General features: G+C 47.0%; 1 protein-coding gene and 1 non-coding gene across 2 annotated transcripts; one reads left to right on the top strand and one right to left on the bottom strand.

The window, feature by feature from the left end:
• The first annotated feature begins 3,496 nt into the window (after nt 1-3,496).
• On the top strand, nt 3,497-3,624 carry LOC142065911 (U6atac minor spliceosomal RNA). Its single transcript, XR_012663558.1, has one exon. It is a non-coding gene; the product is annotated as a U6atac minor spliceosomal RNA (small nuclear RNA).
• A 1,432-nt stretch (nt 3,625-5,056) lies between these two features.
• Nucleotides 5,057-19,490, bottom strand: WDR5 (WD repeat domain 5). Its single transcript, XM_075111848.1, has 14 exons — nt 19,295-19,490; nt 17,579-17,768; nt 16,601-16,709; nt 15,187-15,260; nt 14,043-14,132; nt 13,272-13,361; nt 12,009-12,092; nt 10,879-10,934; nt 10,682-10,728; nt 9,805-9,880; nt 8,410-8,443; nt 7,865-7,939; nt 7,158-7,245; nt 5,057-6,152 (listed from the first exon to the last, which is right to left on the bottom strand). Exons 2-14 carry the CDS (start codon nt 17,657-17,659, stop codon nt 6,052-6,054), a joined length of 1,005 nt encoding a protein of 334 aa, XP_074967949.1. The 5' UTR covers nt 17,660-17,768; nt 19,295-19,490; the 3' UTR covers nt 5,057-6,051.
• Nucleotides 19,491-19,629: the final 139 nt, after the last annotated feature.

The raw sequence follows: 19,629 nt of genomic DNA, 5'->3' as shown, positions 1-19,629 counted from the left end.
GGTCCTGCTTTATCGCAGGGTCTATCCAGGAGGCAAAACAACTCAGCAACAGAAGGGAAACCCTTGTCCAGAGCGACTGCGAGCCAGCGTGTCTGTGGCCCCAGGGAGCAGCTTGGTTGTTTCCTGCAGGGTCAGTGGCTGTGCCTGAGAATCGCTTGCCCTAAACCAGAATGGGAATTAAGCCATTTCTCAGCTTTCTTATATTAAAAAAAAAAAAAGCCTTCAGAGGGTATTAATTTACATCATCCAGCGTTTAAGGCAGATGCAGTACCTGATCTCTGTGTTGATTAATGACAGCAACAGAAATCAGGTTGCATTTATTGCTGCCGTTACCTTTCCCTGCCTTTGAATGCTGCCCCAGAGCCCTTCCCGAGCCTGTCCTCGTCCCGTGGGGCTTTCAGGAGCTGGGTGAGCACCCTGGCATGGGCATGGCAGGGGAGCCCACGGGAATCCCAGCTCCCGGCCCGCACTTCTTGCCCCCATGCCCTCGTTTCGTACTAAATATGACGACATGAGCTCCATCCTAAAACCACCTACATACAGAGACACGCAGCTGTGTTGCTTGGGGCAGGAAAGCTCCCCCCACTCATCCCGAGGATAAAACCCACTTTAGCAACCAGGGTTTGGAGAGGGTGCAAACAACCATAACTCCAAAGCACGGGCACACTCCACACCCCAAGGACAGTGGCACTTACCCTCTGGGAGGACGAAGGCCACGGTCATCAGAGAGAGGATCCCATGGGCACCTCCAGGCATGTGTCCTGAGAGCATGGGGGTCGACTCCCGGAGCCCACCCGGGGCTCGGAGAACGAACACCAGCGTCTGGGGGAGCGGGCAGAGGCCGCCTCTCCTCCCGGCTCTTTGCCCTGGCCGTGCACGCCGCTTGCTTTTCACCTGCAAAACCCTCCACCAGAATAAAGAGAGATGCTGTCGGTCCAGCAGAAATCTGGTCACTCCCCGCTTCTCCGGCCAGCCCCGTGGTGCCCTGCCTCGTTATGTCGATGCTTAATTTCTCCCTTTTCCTCTTGAGAAATTCTCCGATTCTTTCACTTCATGCACAGACCTGAGTGCGTATGTGCTGCCCTCAGTTATTTCTGTCCTATTTCCTCTGTCCATGATCACTTCCCATTAATACTACTGTGCAGCAGCTCTTGGAGAGAAATTCTACCTAATCAAGATTTAGTTTTAAATCCACTTCGAAATCCTCTAATTCAGTTGGATTAGGCAGAAGGGGTTTGGGGAGATGTGTGTTTTTACTTTTTTTTTTTTCCCTCCTCTTTTTCCTCTCTGAGCTGCCTCATCTTCATGAATGGACACACCGGCTTTCTGTGACTTACTGTGCTATTTAAAGAAGGGAGGAATAATTTTATTAAAGGGAAGCAGTCAATTAATTTTAAATCCAAGGCTTGAGATTCTCTAACAAAGTACAGCCCTGGGGATGGCCATGGGTTAAAGGGAAAACCTAACGGAGGGAGAGGTGGGTTTGACTGTATCGTATGCATTTGTGCACAAGAAAATAGTTGTCTTAATAAAGCAATGAGAGACCAAACGGGGCCAGCCCCGGGCTTGCATCGGCTCTGGAGGGACCCCAGTTGGGGCTTGGCAAGGGGGCCAGGGGAGGAAAGCACTGAGCTGTGATGGCTCTGATGCTGTGGGGTCAGGACCAGACCCGCAGCCCCATGGGGCATCATGGATGTCACCGGCTGCAGGATCAGACCCCCAGAACCCTGCTGGCTCCCCCACTGGTGTCCCCACAAGTAAAGCCCCAGCGCTCAGTGGAGCTAATGGGACTTAGAGAGCTAATGCTTACTAATAAGACAGCGTGACCGAATGCATGGATTAAAAAATTAAAATGACAAAATAAGCTGCTTATGTAGCCCATCCAGCAGCCGCCCGCTAGCAGCACCTGAAATCCCCCTCCCTGGGGACCTCCCCTGCCAGACACAGCTCCCAGCCAGGCAGGGGCTTGGACCCCATCTCCACACAGCATCATCATCAGCAAGAACACTCATTAGTATTTCTCTGGGAGGCAGCACAGACTTGTCCGAGCATAGGCATCTACAGCTCAGGAGGGGCAATTAGCACCTGGGAGAAGTGCCTAAGTAATGCAGCTCATTTATTCAAATCACTTAAACCACCCACGGTGTCTCACTTGCCTCAAAACAATGTGATTATAACAAATGTCTAACACAGAAAAGCCTGAAAGCCTCGGGGAGAAGGGATAAAACGCAGGAAATGGGATTGATTTAAACGCATGCATAAATCAGAGCATTCAATAAAGAGGGGAGACTAACTTTTAATCCCTTAATAAACTCGTCGGTACCTGGAAGGGGCGGCCAGGAGCAGCCCGGGCTCTGCTGCAGCAGCTCAGCAGCTGGCGGTGCCGGGGCCACGCACACCTCTGGGCGCAGCACCTGCCTCTGCGGCCTCATCCGGCAAAGCGGCTCCTCCGCGGGCAGCGCTCCGGGCCCCTCCCGCGGGGACGCGAGCGGGGAGCCGCCGGGAGAGCCGGTGGGGCCGAGGGACGGCGTGGCGCACCAAACCCGGCATGGGTGGGACCGGCGGCAGGGTGCTGGGGCGGGTAACCCCGGTGGGAGCATCACCCTGGCCCCGAACCAGCTCCCGAGGCCGGATTTGAGGCGCTGCTGGTGCTGACGTAGCTAGATGTTTGTTTGGGTTTTCTTGGGATGCGCAAGGCAAAGACCTTTAGAAAAAGGAAAAAAAAAACAAACCCAACCTCTTCGACCGCTGCCACATCTGGAACCAGTGTACGTTCTTTTAACTCTGATGCAATTCAGGGGGATTTATCAGCCCAGGGGCACGGGGAACACGTTAGGAAACGGCTTTCCTCCCCTGACTGAGAAAAATTTGATGAGCAAATCCCCCGGTACACTCGTGTTCCCACTTAAACCTTCGGGATACCCAGAAAGACGGCTAAACCCTGCGCAGATTAGACGGGTTCGCCTGCAAATCCTGCTTTAGAGCTCATCCCCGCGGGAGGCAGAGCTGGACGCACGGCACCCACCCCCGCCCGCCCCGCCACCCACCGGCAGCGGCTCCGCGCCGCTCCCCCGCCCGGCCCCGCAGCCGCCCCAGGCGGGACTCGAACCGGACGCCCAGGCCCTTAGCGAGGCGGAAGCAGAAGTGCCCTCCCCCGGCAAACGCGCCCTTTGATTGGCTGGCAGCGCGCCTGATTGGCAGGGTGGGGTGCACGGTGGGCGGGGGCTTGGCGGCAACGGCAGGGGGCAGTCGGAAAGATCGCTGCGCTGTGATTGGTTGAAAGTGATGAATATATTAAACGCTGAGCAAAAAGCGAGGGTCTTTGCTATTTTAACGCAGTTTTCGGGCTTTTTTAATGTAGAGAACAAAAGCGCCCTTCGGGGACAGAAAGATGTATAAAAACGGGAACAAAAAAACATGCAGGTTTTCCTCACCCGATCCTAGAGAGAAGCAGGGTGATGGAGGTTCAAATAGCAGCGGACGCACAGTAAATATCGTGTTGTATGAAAGGAGAGAAGGTTAGCACTCCCCTTGATAAGGATGGAAGAGGCCCCAGTGGCCTATACAACACGCATACGGTTAAGGCACTGCCACCTACTTCGTGGCATCTAACCATGTTTTTTTCAGAAGGAAAACCCTAAAAACCAGCCCCCTCCACTTCCTTTTCCACCCAGTTCCTTCCCCCCCGACCCCCTCAGCATAAAAGCACCCAGGGGAGCACAGCCCCAGGGTGACAGCTCATTTTCCCCTCAGCAGGCTGCAACACACTCCAACCCCTACCAGCCTACACCTAACACAGGCAAAGCCACGTCTCTCCTACAGCAGAAGGGCAAGCCAGCCCAGTCACCACGATTAGCTAATCCTGACCCCCAAACCACCCCTGACACGCCAACCGGATACAGTTATAGCTCAGTTGGGCTCACCCCAACAGGCCCCAGCCTTAGTATCCCACCTGGGACTAGGATCTTACACACATTTCCAAAGGACAGGTAGGAATAGCTCCTTTACAACAGGACTCTTCAGTTTGGGGGAAAATAGCCCTGTTCAAGAGATTTCCTCCCGATAGCAGGGAAACCTCCTCCCTTCACTGTAGCTCTTTGAGTCGGACAACAGGGAAAGCCATGGCACAGCTGGGCAAGCAAAGCCACTCACACACACACAGTTACATTGGAAGCAGTATGCTACAAAGCATTACTAAATCTCCATGAAACTGCTTTGCTGGAGTAATAGGCCAGCTTCCCCACAGGGGTAAAGCAGCACAGCTGCATCTTGCACTTGAAAAGTTTCATTTGCCTCTGAGAAAAAGACTTAAAAAAAACCCCATGGAGTTAAGAAATGGATTATTTCAGCAGTGACAGTCACTAAGTCTGGAGACACGGTGTCCTTTCCTGGGGGTAATGAAAAACCCTCAAAAGACAGTGGCATTATTAATAGCCATTTTAGCACCAGCTCAACTTGAACTCTATTTTTATAGTTTAAAAAGAAAAGCTATACCTCATGTCTTGCAGCTGTCTTCTCTAAGGGTAAAGCAAGGCAGTCTCCGCGCAGCCACTAGAGAAGAGGTTTGTACTGTAATGGATTTTCAGTTATTATCAAGCACACGAGGTCAATACCAAAAACAAAAGATTTTTGCTTCACCAGGAATAAAACGTCCCCTCAGAGCAGAACCCTCTCGGTGCAATAAAATTGTGCCTCAAGGCACTTCTTAACTGGCACAAGCTAAATCCTGGGTCATGGCTGAGCCTGCCCCGCTCCTTGCGCACGGAGAGGTCGGCAGGTTTCCTTTCCCCTTAGCTAAAGGTCTCTGGGAGGGTTTGTACTAACGTTGCCTCTGCGGAGGACACCTTCAGTTCAATCTTCTTACTTTCTTTGAACACATTTTGACTTGAGTTATGCTCCTCTCGTCTTCCTCCACAACAGACAGAAAGCGCCACGATGCTGCTGCTCCTCCTCTGCTCCGTGGAGCCGCCCCAGAAATACTGCCTTCTGAAGGTGTCTTTAAGGGAGGCTTCTCCGGACACAGACACGTCACATCAGTACACTCTTACCACAAGCGTACACGTAAAATCCCACCTTTTTATTATGGCATATGGTATTTTTTTGGATGTGTAAATACCACGTGGGTATGACAAAAAGGGAAAGAAATACCAACGGTGAAATAGATACAGAGTCATGCCATTATCAATACAGTTTCATACGATGGATTTTTTTCAAGATACAAAAAGTTCTGGGTTTTTTTCTTCTTTTTACATTGAAATAACTTTACAGTGTTCTGTGAGCTTGCTTTATAACCAGAAGAGAAAAAAAATTAAAATATGCTGAGAACAACTACAAGCAGGATTCATTTTAATGGTTAACAGAAGAACTGTAACTTTGCTCTAGAACAGCATCTATTAAACACACGTAACAAGAGGTAAGCAACTATACAGAAGGTAAGAGAAGATTTCACCACAGGAGTCAAGTCAGGGGCAAGAAGAGGGAAATCTGGAACTGCATGGTTTTATTTGGTCACAAAGTTTGAGCTGAGTGTTTAAAATGATGCACCCTTAAAGATGCAGTACTCCTATGTAAAACAATACAGAAACTCCCCAAGAGACTAGAACCTACGTTCTGGGAAAAAAAAAAAATTAGACATTTAAAAAAATTCCACACATCTCTAGGCTCGTGACTTAACTTACTGTTACAAAGTAGACTGGCAGCTCTTCCTTAAGCAGCGACAGCGCCCAGAAGTAACGCCACCATAAATACAGTATCTTTGGGGTGTCCAATACAAGGCTGACACTTCTAACGCGATGTCAGAACGATCCATTTGTCTGCCAAAAGATCAGGCAAGAAAAGGAGACACTGCATCTTTTTTTTTTTTTTCCACCACGTTGCCCGGTTCTAGCAAAGAGCTAAGACGTTTTCTTTGGGCCAAGACTAACAGAAACCACTTTATCAAATATTCTTCAGGTTTCCTGCCAAACTGGATTTATTATTCTCATGTGGGTTTTTTTAATATTTTTTTAAAAACATTTTTTCCTGACAGTCTCTGAAGTGATACTGGAACGTTTAACAGTCACTCTTCCACAGTTTAATTGTTTTGTCATTTTCTAGTGCCGCTGATGCAATGATGTTTTCTGTTGGGTGACAAGCTGTTGAGATTACAACATCTAAGCAAAAAGAAAAGCAAAAAGACAAATATTATTTACAGCAATGAAATCTGGTTCATAGCAGGCATTTCTGAAAATTAATGTGTATTGCTACTGCATTTTAGACCAGCAGAGCCAAGTTATTATTTCCTTGGAGCAGAATTATGAACGCATTATTCATAAATATTTTCCAATTGCTGCTTCTCTGCGCAAGGAAATACTAGCAAAAAAGAATTGAGAGTAGTAGTCAGAAAGCGTTTGACAGGTATCAAAATGTGAGAACTCTCGAGATTCAGTTCTTGTTTACTTCACAGGAAAAACTCTTGGCATATTATGCCAGACACAGCTAATAAAAACCCAGCTCAGGTTTTTCTTTCCATGTAAGGTATTTCTAACATCCTATTCGGTGCTTAGACAACGCTTCGTCTTCAGAGCCTTGCCCTATCCCGAAATGAGAACCCGCTGCCGCTGCCCCCCACTTAAGAGTCCAAATCAATGGTCCTGAGAAGGAATAAGCACGCTCAGATTTCACAGCGGTTCCTTCCAGCTGGTGCAGTGAAAGCGCTGCTCTCTTATGGGATTCAGACTGAAGTATCCACAGGTGACACCTCAATACACGCTCAACTGCCTCAAGAAGAGGCATGTGTACAGACGTTTACAAACAGCAGGACCACGTCAGTCCTCATCCTTTCAAGAGCTGCAGCTTTGGAAGGTGTTAATAGGGAATTCGAAGTCACTAATATTAGAGTCGCTTAAATATCTTGACCAGTTCTGGACTCAAGGAACTCTCTTTTGTAAGCTGATGTCAAAGTTCTCACAGTGAAAGAATAAACACTTGCAATGCCCATAAAAACCTCTTCATAAAAAGGAGCAAACTCCTAGGGTTCAATTAAGCTTCAGCCAGTCAAGAATTTATGGGTCTGACAGTCAAAACTAAACATCAGACAGAAAATGCTCAAGCTAAGGCCTCATTACGAGCTGACATGAGGGATATTCCATCGCTAAAACCAAAATCCTCTTCCACACCTGTGTGTCCTTGTAATTTCTGTACAATCTCTTTTGTCTGAAGGTTCCAAATATAAACCAGGTTGTCTTCTGAACCGGACACAATCCACTGGAGGGGCAGAGAAAAAAAGGAAACAGTTATTTTAATCTTTCTCCCCATCTATACCTAACTGCTCTTATTCAGTAAACGTTTCACTGTCATCATATGAAAGGGAACTTCCAACACTGTACGACTGCGTGACGCAGCTCGTTCTCCCTCAGCCTCCGTTCAGTGCACATCGGCAGCAGAAAGCTTTGTTCCACCCTCCGTATGCCAGAGGAGGAAAACTATGGGAGCAAAAAGTGCTGAGGTGGTTCTGTGTTAGGACTTAATCTCTGCTGGCTCGTTCTGTCACCTCAACCAGAACACACCAACCTATCACCTGACGGCTGGTTGCTGCGTGTTACGGTGAAGTGATACACAAGCAGCCGCTCTCCTGCTGCTGGAAAATCCCCTTCTACTGCTGCAGCGGCAGGAGCCTGCAAGGGGACAGCGGGCCCACCTGGAAACACAGGCACCGCAGGTGCTCTGAGGGGCTTTGAGAACACCCTCTCCTCCCACTGCTCTACGGCACCTGTGAACCAGCACCCACCAAAAGAGGTTTCCATCCCCAAACCACTTGTTTTTTCTACAGAGAAAAGCAGTAAAAACTGCACATCGGTAAAGAGCATCTCAAAGAAACACTAACCTTTCCACCAGTAACGGAGAAATTTGCGAATATGCAGTACTTCTCATTTTTGTGTCCTGTGTACGTCTTCAGGCACTGGAAGCGAAGAGCCACGAGACATTAATACAGCTGGGAGGCAGTTTTCTCAGTCAAGGACCAACTCTCTTGGCAGAAAAGAATAAATATATCTGCCTGTGTTTCCCACCCTGTCATCTTATCTAGAGGATGCAGGGGGCATCTCTGCCCTAGAACACTAAACAATTCTGAGGAGGGGGGGAAGCCCTAAATTTGTCACGTTACCACAGAGAGAAAGAGCAACAGCAATTTATTGCTCATAAAGAGAAAAATGCGGAAATATAGCTTTACTTAATGTCTCAGGGCTATGCAGGAGCCTAATCACTGTTTTTTCCCCAAAGGCATCTTCAATCCTCTCCAATAAAAGGGTACTAACACTTTTTTCCTATAGTATTCATAAAAATGTTAAGCAAGCTTAAAAAGCACCCAAGAAATCCAGATTTTCCTACAAGGTTAGTTAAGTCTACGTAGCGAGACAGGATTATTTTTACCTTTCCTTTGCTGTAGTCCCAAAGTTTAAGAGTGCTAGAAAACAACAGAAAAACAAAGATTTTTAGTTCTGGGGTTTTTCCATCTGACAGTTTCCTAGCAGCAAAAGAGTTTCTTCATACCAGAGTTCTTAAAAAGTCTGAACAGATCGCTTTAGCCTGGCTTTGGAATGCAGCATTACTTAACCCCAAAGTATCAATTTTACTGCCATGCCACTCATTCTCGCTCCATAAAAAAAGTATTTAAATATTTCCCCACACCTGCAAGTTTCTTTATAAATAATGACAACAGATAAATAACAGTGAGAGAGGATAAGGTGGTTTGGCAGACATCCCAACTCCCAAAGCATTCAAAAGATTCATACAGGTTTCATTAGACATCCTCTTTCTCAGGGTGAGAAACCCCCTAGAATCAGGAATGGCCCTACTAACTACCCCCTTTCCCCAAGCCGTTTTAAAATCAAATCCTGCTGAAGGTACAGTCCAAAACATACGCACTGCCCTAATTTTCGACTCGCAGTCCTGCACCAGGGTGTTTCAGGAGTGTAAACACTGGACTGAGGCACCCTCAACCCATTCAAGCCTAGGCCAGCGAAGAGCAAGCGAATAAGCACGCTACCGAACACAACTTGGACATGAAGGGAGTCACTTGTTTCATTCAGGGGAGCACTAGGCTCGTCAGACTAAGCAAGCCCCATATGCATGCCCAGACACGGACCACCTGTACCGATACCCAGGCCACTGCCAGAGCTTGCAAGAAAGTCCCCTTTCTCTTCCCCAGGGAGCAAAACCTGGGTTTTCTCCGCTTTTCATTGACTAGCTGAAAAAGGCAGGCAACAGCCTGTGATATCGTTTGTACACGGATGCTCAGGCAGGGAGGGCATCACCCTCACAACCTAGGAAAGGAAGGTCTCCTGAAAGCAACAGCATCATCAGTGTCTGTGAATGGAGATGACAGACCAGCTAATCCCTTCTTAGTAGCTGCATGGAAATTCTCCAGGTGAATCATTCTCAGTACAATTGGCCCACCTGCACTGCTTTTATGCCTTACACACAAAAAGTTATTATTGCAGCCTTTATAGGCTATGTTTTTTGTCTCTGGACGTTACAAAAGAATCATACAATTAACGCAAGGAAATGATGAGGTTTTGAAAGATCCGAGAAGGCATGAACGGGTGCTGCAGTCACTGAGCAGCGCTAAGAAGACCCACGTCCTGCCTGTGTCGTTAGCAAAGCGCAACACCTTGCAGGCTTTTTAAGTCTGATAGTATATATGAACTTGTGTAGTACCATTACTATGACAGCTAAACAGCAGCAAAATAGCTTTCTCTGATACTTATAAACACTTCAAAGCCTGTTTTGGGGGTTGTTTTGTTTGTTTGTTTGTTTAATACCTACTTGTCCAAAGTTGCAGCTAGTATGTATTTGCCATTTGGGGAGAATTTCACAAAAGACACAGGAGGGTTATCATCATCTACAGTGAAAATAAAAGCGATATTAAACAGTGCACAGTTGTATTGTCTCATTGACAGAGAATTTCTTTTGACAATAAATTTGCTGTTAATTGTTTCCCTGAAACAAGCTTTCAGTTTCATCATCCTTTTGGTACTTCAAGAAGAAGTGAGGCGTAAGAAAGGTGATTGTTTTCAGTAATTTAAGAAAAATGCATTAAGCATTCTTCTCATGAACATTTTAAATAACCCTTTGAAACTGAACTTTCCTTCCCTGCATCAATACATATCAGAGCAAGACTATCTCTACCTTTTAAAAATCATGATATTAGAACACATGCCTTTGATTTGCAGTGCCATGTAACTCGCCTATATAATGCTTTATAAGGCTATGAAGGACTAGGGAGCACATGCCCAACAGGTGGTTTCCTTTTATTAGCCATGTTCACAAGATGCCTCACGCCCCTTGCAATACAAACAGGCAGCTCCTGCAGTCACAGGCTACCTGTTTGTCCTGTTGGATGTTATGAGAACAGCTCTGTCGTTACAGCTCTGAACTCCTGCACAGCTGAACGGTAGGAAACTTGGGAAAACTCTCACTTGTCCATCTATCCAATGAAACGCTCAAAGCCTAAGCAAGTTTCCATTCATGTGGGAGGACTGTTTCTCTTATTGCAATAGACAGGATGACAATAGAGTACTAACAGAATGATGGGGAGACAGTAAAATAGAGCTTAAGAAAGCCACTGTTCACAGCAAAGACGCAGAATATCTACGTCACAACAGCAAAGAACGGAGCACAGGCAAGAAGTACTCCTACTTACCAATCAGCGTTTTCAAGCACTGGCCTGATGCTGTATCCCAGATTCGACTATCGAAAACAAACAAGAATTATTACTATTGGTTTTGAAGTCTTTGTTCTGATTTCAGCATAACAAATAAAAGCTTTTTTTAAAAAAATGTCGTTTTTTTTAAATGCAAAAGGTTTGAACAGTGCCACAGACAGAAAATAACCACTTACCAGAGTCCATCATAGCTACTTGACACTATCAGGGATCCATCACGATTAAAATGCACCTGTAATATTACAGAAGGGGAAAATAACTTTATAGATGTTCACAAAAATCAAATTTTTAAGCCCCACTGAAAGTATTCATCTTCCATAACTGACACTGCAATTCATGTGGATGGAAGCAGAAAGTCACCATCACAAACACTAGGCACGAGTTTAGGTGGGTAACGTGATTAAAACGAAGATTCTCTCCCCCACAGTTTGTCTGGCATTAATTACAATGAGGGATGGATGTTAACTACAGCTGTTTATCTAAGCATCAGGGACTGGAAAACATGTTTCTTTAGAAGCTAAGAACACATACTCTGTACAGACAGCATTAGCTGCTCAAATAATAGTATCAAACCTGAGGGATATTACCTTATAATTTTAAGGGCATGGAATTTAACCTCCTATGTAGCCACATATATGTTTTAAGGTCAATTTATTGCCTTGAACTACACCTCAAAATACTGCTATTTTAAAGAATAATTACTACTAACGTACATTTGTAAGTGTGAAATATCTTCTACACGAGGCAGAACAACCACGTTACGACAGCCATGGTTTGGCACATCTGAGGTTCAAATTTTTTTCAGTTTCCTTAATTTCAAAAATATTAAGAGTTGAACACCTTCTGTTTTTCCTTCATTTGAATGGACACTGCTGTATTCCAAGCTCCTTTTACCTATTAAATGAATGAGATTTGAAACGGAGCATATTATGGAACTACCCTGCTCTGGACTTCAGTAACAGCTTGGAACAACACAAAAGCAACAGATGTACAGGCTGTTCTCCGATCCTCAAGCAACCACATATCTGTGACCCGGCATCAGACTGCTAGACTCAGGCATGACCACTACTCACTGCTCCCCACATTACCACCCAGGGACAAAACCCTTAGCAATCTTACAGAAAACACTGCTCATGTCATTTCCTTTGAGCAATGAGCACTGGCAAATCCACCACAGCCCATCCACTACACTGTATAAGAGCTTGATAATAAGAGTTAGAGCACCCTCTCCTCTACAGAGGCAGGAGAGGAGCCCTGCTAAACAACATAAGCATGTTAACGTGTACATTTATCAGAAGGGACTTACAGCTGAAACTGGGTCAGAATGAGCAGGCAACGTCTTGAGGCACTTCCCTGTTTTCACATCCCATATCCTCACGCTTTCGTCAAACTGAAGATTGAATAAATGCACAAGGTGGTTTAATGATGCACCTGTTCGAGGCATGCAAGGTGTTACAGCTTGACTAGATGCATGTGCCTTCCTCCAGCTGCACCGCAGCTCCATCAGAAAGACTAGGACACAAGCACCACACAGGGCAAAACCAGACTGGGAACACAGCTCCCTGAACTCTTCATCTCCCTGCAGGAAACGTGCGTGTTGAGGATGGGTTAAGGCCTTGACTGTGTCCCCAGGCAAAGGCAGCAGTGGCACTGCACAGTTCATCTGACTACCAGCTGTGTTTGTGGAAGAAGACAGAATTGAAATGGTAAGGGGTTGTGACTGGTACCCCCTGCTCCTGACCCTTGGTAACACTGCTAGCGTAACTAGTGCCATTTCACAAGGCAAGCAGCCATTCTCTGTGACTGAGCAGGTCACTTATTTCTTCCCTTTCCCTCATTATCCAGCCCTGAAGGTCCTGTGAACCAAGCAGACAAGGCAAACAGATTTCTTCTTCCCCTGCCTACTAGCCTCAAGATTCCTGTGCGCCAGGCTGACGACTCCCTCTCCAGCCTTGCAGGTCCCAGGCACCCGGCCAGCCTGGTGGTGGTGATCACCCCCTCCCAGAACAGGGAAGCGTAACAGCTCACAGGGCTCTGTCTACAAAATCAATCAGTTACAAGTCCTAAGTGGGAACCTGGACCTGAACCGCTGTTGGACAGTGAGACCGTGACACTCTCCCAGTAGCCAGGGATGCACCCACCATCATCTGGTTCCTCTGAGGACTGGATGACTCATATTCTTTATTTTATATTATTTTTCAAGTCTAGCAAATCACGTACTAAGATCTGACCTGATCTGCAGAGAGTCCAGGTGATTAGAAGTCATACTTTAAATTACAGTCTAGGCGATTAGAAATTGTAAGTTCTGTTATAAGTTCTGTATTGCACTACCTGTAAGTTGTACTACATTTATTCTGCTTGTAGAACCCCTGTGCTGTTCTAATCATAAATTCTGTGCTATACTAATCAAATATCCCCTAAGGGAATAAAGCTTTAATTGTAACTACAATTTAGCGCCGTCATCATTCTACCAAGGATCCCTAAAACAAACCTGTCTGTCCCCTCAGTGCCGGGAGACAGGGGCGTGCGGCACTTGCTTTGCACAAAGACAAAAAAAACCACCACTTACTGATCCAGACACGATGAGGTTTGACTGAGGGTTGAAGTTGCAGCAGAAAACGTAGTTACTGTGCCCTTTCAATGTCTTTAAGCACTTACCCTGAAATGAGATTTAGCAGAGTTAAATATACAGCATCCTTCACAGCCATAAATGCATTCAGATAAGCTGCATTAAGGTTAATCACCGTGCAGCACACAAAGAAACCACCTCTAACCCCAGATTTAGATGGGCAGAGGACCAGCTACAGCAAACCAACAGGCAAGAAAAAAAGGACATTTTTAATGACTGCAGCCAAGTTGCAAACCCCTCGGGCAACTCAGGAGAGTGAAGCAGTTTAACATACCTAATCAAAATTCAACCAAACTATCCAGTTTTTATTGTAATCACAGAAAAGGAAGGGGGAGAGAAGCAAAGACAAGTGAAGCGACGATAAAAAGTTACAAAAAGGTTTTATCTGAGAGGCTGCTTTCAGAAATTAAGTCTGCAACTGCATTGCCACCACAAGGCTTAAAGTGCTCTCAGAAGATAACCAGGCTCCTCACGGTACCCATAAGCATCCCTCTCTTTCCAAAAGCAGACAGCGTAACTCACTCGTCCTCACAGCCCATCCAACCAGCACCTCATTATAAGCAGAAAAGAGCAAGTATTACCCAAAGAGGAATCAGTGCTTAAACCTCTACCTTCTCTCATCACAGCACATCAAGGCTGTCTCTCAGAAGAACACGAGTTAAGATGCCAGTGCGGGGGAGAAGGAAGGTAAATAATAGTTCCTGCCCTTACCGAGCTTACATCCCATATTTTGAGAGTTTTGTCATCGGAGGCAGAGACAAGAAGGTTGGAATCTGAGGACCAGGCAACATCAGAGATACCCTAAAACAAAGGAGAACAATTCTCTTCTCAGCTCTGCTTGTTCACTGACACAGGAAAATGGAAAACACAAACTGCATATTACATTCACAGCTGAAGCCCGAAAGAAAATTCAGCGCTGAGAGTTGGGAATTCACTGATCTGACTGGGTTAAGAGCTCCTCTGACGCTTGTTCATTTTAAGCGAAGCCATACATGCCAACGTGGTGCTTAGGGACATGGTTTAGTGGCGGGCTTGGCAGTGCTAGGATAACGGTTGGACTCGATGATCTTAAAGGCCTCTTCCAACCTAAATGATTCCATATACTCCAAAAACATCAGTTGCTTGTTCACATAGCTCTTACTGTGGCCATCAACAACCTTTCTTGGAATTCATAAACAGCACACTATATAAACTAATCTGAGTAAGTGGCTTCTCTTCATGACAAACAGCTTTCTCTTTACGGTCCGAGGCCCTAAAGGCTGGAGAAGAACAAGATTCTACTGGTTTTTCTTTTGGTGAATCTTCATTTTTGGTTATTAAACTTCGGCTTGTAAGAAACTTTAGAAAACAAAACCAAAGGGTTTGGGAATTTGTGTTTTCTTTAGAACACTGCAGCATGAGTAACTGTTGTGTTTACGTAGGCGAACCCACAAGAAAAATTCAATCTCCTTAAAAGGCAAGCCGTTCTGCTCCATATACAAAGGAAAGATGGAACGGGACAGAGGGTTACAGTTTACAGGGATTTTCACCCAAGAATGCACCGCCCCGTGTCTGAGGTCAGTGCTCCTGAAGCGGAGGCACTCAAGAAAACAGCTAGGCAGTGTGCATGCAGGTACTCCACTGTTAGCCTGCACTTCAGCCTATTTCCAGCCTGACCTGGTATTACTTCAGCAATCCCAGTCCCAGGCTGGTGTGCAGGAATGGGTAAACAGAGAAATACAAAATGAGACTGAAGAACAAGCCTTCTACCCAAGTCAAACTAAGCAAGAATGGAAATTTTTTGATGAGGAAAAGAAAGCAAAATTCTTCACAGGTGAATTTGTACTCAAGCACGTAGCAATCTCCTCATACTTACCAGTTTATGGCCAGATATTGTTTTTTCAAACTTGCCGTCATACGCTCCCCAAATTTTAATAAGTTTGTCGGCAGCTGGAAAAGAACGTGCCAGTTAAGAGATGAACAGCACTAACAGATACAGCTGTCCCTTCTGCGTGGAAAGACATATGTTAGCTAGGTGTCTGTAAGCACTGGGTAGTTCTCCCTCCCCAGGCAGACCTAAGTGTATAAGGCAATATGTAATATGTAATTGGTAAAGAACACGCCAAGCCGCAGCAGCTGAGATTATGTAAACTGCCTGGAATGCACAGTGTCTCCAGCCACTTCGGTTTCTCTGATGACAACTTGGGTTTCTACTTTTGTTTCAGATTGCCAGTGGTAAAAGTAGTACTGTTCCGTAGGAATGCTGAAACGTTCTTGCCCAAAAAGAACAAAAAATTACACCATAGGCTGGACTGAATTAATGCCTGCAAAAACCCAAACATATTATCCGTGAATAACTGCAAAACATACCAGAGAAAAATATTGGCCAGAGGTAGAGGTTGGAAAACCTGGGCAGGGTAGAGGGGAGGACATTCACGAGGACACCTGAGCATAAAAATGATTTATGTATGGTAAACTGCACTGGTCTTAAGGCTATTTGCAGTTAAGCCAAAGACCTAAGTCACACTCATGTCCAGAAGATGTTTGAGTAGCCCTCACCATCATATTCAGTGTTCTTTTCAACTGCCCTTTCCTTATATATGGATCCTCTCTGGATCACAAGAGTACACACACTTTCAAAGGAAAGCTGTCAAGCAACATTGAGCACCAAAAAAATTTTAGGAAATACCAAAGCTGACAGGAAGATGACTTCGATCTGCCACTTAAGAGAGCACGTAGTGAAACGCTAGTTACAGTAGCCTCCTGCATGTTTCACTGGGGTAATCAAAGGCTCCGACTTATTAAACACCCAGGCACGCAGGACTGAAGCACGCGGCCAGTCCGCCATATCATGCTCTAGAGTCCAGTCTAGTAGCGCAAAGCTACCTTCCTTACTTCCCAGAGCTAAGCTTTGGCCTGCACATACTGTATACAAAGTTTAAGTTAAAAGCTTAAGCTATGTCTTTAGCGATACAGAAAAGCGCAAGGGTTTCCTTTGCACGAGGAGAGAACCCTGTGTTTGCTTTTGCCCATTTGCTTAGTAAAGAAAGCTGAGCAGGTGAGGACTCTCCAACTCGGCAACACGCAGAAGATCCAGTGTTCAAAATAACAGAATTTAAAAGCTTAAAGCAGATTATCTCGAAGACTGATAGCTTTGGTATTGCTCCTTTTAAGAAAAACCATGATGCTACACCCCTCCTCCACCTGATGGAGGTAACACTAAAGATAGGCAGTTCTCCAAGGCCCACATTTGCATGCTTTAGATGAGATAAAAGGAAAGGAATACTTACAGGAGCTGGCTAGCCACTCTCCGTTAGGACTAAACTTTACTGACGAGACTGCCTTCGTATGCCCCGCTAACGTGAACTTTAGAGCATAGTTTGGTTTTACTGGTGCAGGCTGGAAATAAAACACATATGAATGAGTTGAATAAACTCCAAATTTAGTATCTCACTGACAAGCTCTGTACCAGACTGGGTCAGTACACAGTAAGGGACTGCATGAACGTTCACCATAGAGATTCCAGCATTTACATTTCCCCGCCACACCCTCCAAATTCAAAAAAACAGCAAAACAAACCAAACACCCTTGCTGTCTGGGGCCCGCAGTGCCTTGCTGTTGCATGCACACCACCAGCTCATCCTTGGTATGAATTTCGTCCAAGCCAATAACAAACAGGTGGGAGCAATCCAACAGTCCAACTGCAGAGTGCTTGGTAGATCAAGATAACCGCATAATGCTTTTAAGTGTTTGCAGTTTTCACCCTTATCATGAATTACATGACAGGCCAATTCCTCCATACCCCTAAAATACCATTTCCACCCCCCTTTTCACCCTTTGCCAAGGCTTCACGGTCAGACAGTAACATCCTCTTTGACCATCTGCAGGCTTCAAAGAATATGAATAATGTCTCCCTCCTCACTTTGCAACTAGGATCACAGATTCACCAACTCTCCAGTCACCTCTAGGCACTCCAAGGATACAAACAACCTGCCTTTCTAATGCTCAAAGTGAGAATAATCATTTCATTACCAAGAACTTCCACTAAACAAAAAAAAACCCTAGCACGACAAAAGAGGCCGCACTCCATTCGCTTTTCCCATAAAATCCTCAGCACATTTTCAGCTTGAGACGACAGCAGAAGCAGAAATCTGGAGAAGTTCTTAATCTATACTAGAATTCAACTCCCTAATCCTGGTTTGCCTGTTGAATATGCAGGTAGTTGCCATGTGTATTTACAGGGATATTGTTTGGAGCCCCGCACACACCTTGCTCTGATTGGTCGAGGAGGAAGGAGTAGATTGTGTTTTGGTGGATTCTGCATCTGGCTTCTTTTCTTCTGTTGCCATGGTTCTGAAGCTGGCAAATGAGACTTATGGTGCTTGAAGGGGAGAATGAATGTGCTGCTTCAAAAGGCAGCCCTTGCCACAGAGAGGAGAACCGCACTGAAATGAAAACCTGGAAGACAAACAAAATATTCTCATTAGCTGTCAAAAAGCAGCTAGAAGAATGAGCTTAGCCTAACTGCAGGTCACCAGAAATCACTACGAAAAACCATACTCTACATCTCTTTAGCAGCACAGCAGCATTTTAGGCCTTCAGACCCACTAATGCGCAAGCCTGAAAACCCAAGGCATGGCCTTTTATCGCTTCTTGGAAAGCTTTTTCCCATTCTGCTCCATCCCAAACAAAAATAAAGCAGAATAGCTTTTAGGTGCAGCAGGGTTTTCACATCATATCCTCCTAAATACTCATAATGCATACTTAGTACATAGTAAATACAACTGTTTTTGTACAAAAGGCGGAAGGAACAGTCCAAGGCCTTTTTTTCCCACTTTTATTAAGGCACAGAATACAAGATCATAATGAAGACAAAATATAACACAAAAACCTTCCACAGCTCCAGACCCTACAAGATTCCTTTCATCTCAGAATGCAAGAATTTCAGTCTCACATTTCCCTCCTAAAAGATTTAAGCATCAAATCATACCCTCTCCGCCCGAGACTGAAAGCCAGCCTTGTATTAGTCTCACCAGACTTGCTTTCTGTAACAAAACCCGATAAAGCGCTGTGCCAGTATTCGGTAATCGGGGCTGATGCTGCAGAAGGAACAATCTCCACTGCAGCTCAGCTACATTTCAGCTTAGTAACAGCATAACCTCACGCTGTAGGGATTTGTCTGCAAAGCGCGCTCGCAATATCCCACCATTCTTGCGGGTGGCAGCAGATTTGGGTGCAACAGCATTTGGTTTTCCAGCCGCTACTGGCATTTTAAGCATCTCCTCTCGGAATGGGAAAGGAGGGCGCAGGGCAAAGCGCTACCAGTTGCCTGCCTGCTTTATCGAGCCCCCTCCACAGCCTGGATGAATCACTGGTGGCGACGATAAAAAAATTAAAGTTTTCTAAAGCAGACCGGATTCTTTTCACCTGGAACTAACGTGGGAACTTCGCATCCTGGTGCCAGCGCTCAGCTCCGCCCGCACCGCCGCATCCTCCTGCACAAACCCCAGCGCCGGCACCGTGCTCCCACCACGCCCGAGGGGGTTGCAGCGTGGCGGCGCGGGTTCTCCCACCACCACCACCCGCAAACGCCCAGCACCGGCGCAGCCCCACGCCGCGCCGACACACCCACCGGCCACAAACGCCCCCTCCCCTCCCCACGCTCGATGGGGGGCAAGTTCCTCGCGGGGAGCCCAAACTTTGGGGGAGGGGGAGGGCCCCCCCGCCCCATTGCAGCCCCGCACGGCCGCCCGCATGCACCGCCCGCGGCGCGCGCCTGCCCGGGGTTCCGCGCGCGGGAGTGGCGCGAGGCGGGCACGGTGCGGGGGGGGAACGGGGTCCGCGCGCTGCCTGAGGAGAGGCGGCGGCACGCGCGAGGAACGGCGTTACGGGAGGCGCGGCGGTGAGAGGAGCCGGGCGGGGGGAGCCGCGGCAGTGAGGGGAGCCGGGCGGCCCGCCCGCCCCCGCGCCTCTCGGTGACTTACCGGGGGAAAGGGGGGAAGGACAGGGGGAGGGGGGGCCGGCGGCGGCACCGCCACCTCCTCCGCGGTGAGGAGGAGCGCGGCCGCGGGAGGGGAGGGGGGGAAGCGGCGGCGGCGGCAGGTCTGGGGCCGCCAGGCGGGGGAATGAGGGAGTGCGCACGCGCGGTGCGGGCCAAAGGCTGCACAATGCCGCTCTCTCCCGGGAGCGCTACGGCAAGGCCCGGGAGCCAAAAAGCAAGGCTCGTGAGCCCGCGCGGGCGGGCGGTGCCTTAAAGGGGCAGGCACCGCCTTCGCTTTCGGCCTTTCTCCCGCCTTCCCCTCCTTCGCTTCTCCGGGTG

Source organism: Phalacrocorax aristotelis, chromosome 17 (genome assembly GCF_949628215.1).
Source record: "Phalacrocorax aristotelis chromosome 17, bGulAri2.1, whole genome shotgun sequence".
Lineage (NCBI taxonomy): Eukaryota > Metazoa > Chordata > Aves > Suliformes > Phalacrocoracidae > Phalacrocorax > Phalacrocorax aristotelis.
The sequence above is the reverse complement of the archived record's forward strand: the minus strand, read 5'-3'. Positions and strand labels throughout refer to the sequence as shown.

Excerpts from the sequence above, each read along its gene's own strand:
- WDR5 (XM_075111848.1), bottom strand. The coding sequence starts at position 17,659 with ATGGCAACAGAAGAAAAGAAGCCAGATGCAGAATCCACCAAAACACAA. Across the intron at positions 16,710-17,578 it reads CCTCGACCAATCAGAGCAAG|CCTGCACCAGTAAAACCAAA; the intron begins GTGTGTGCGGGG and ends TTTTATTTCCAG. Across the intron at positions 8,444-9,804 it reads CTAGCTGCAACTTTGGACAA|CACTCTTAAACTTTGGGACT; the intron begins GTAGGTATTAAA and ends GTTGTTTTCTAG.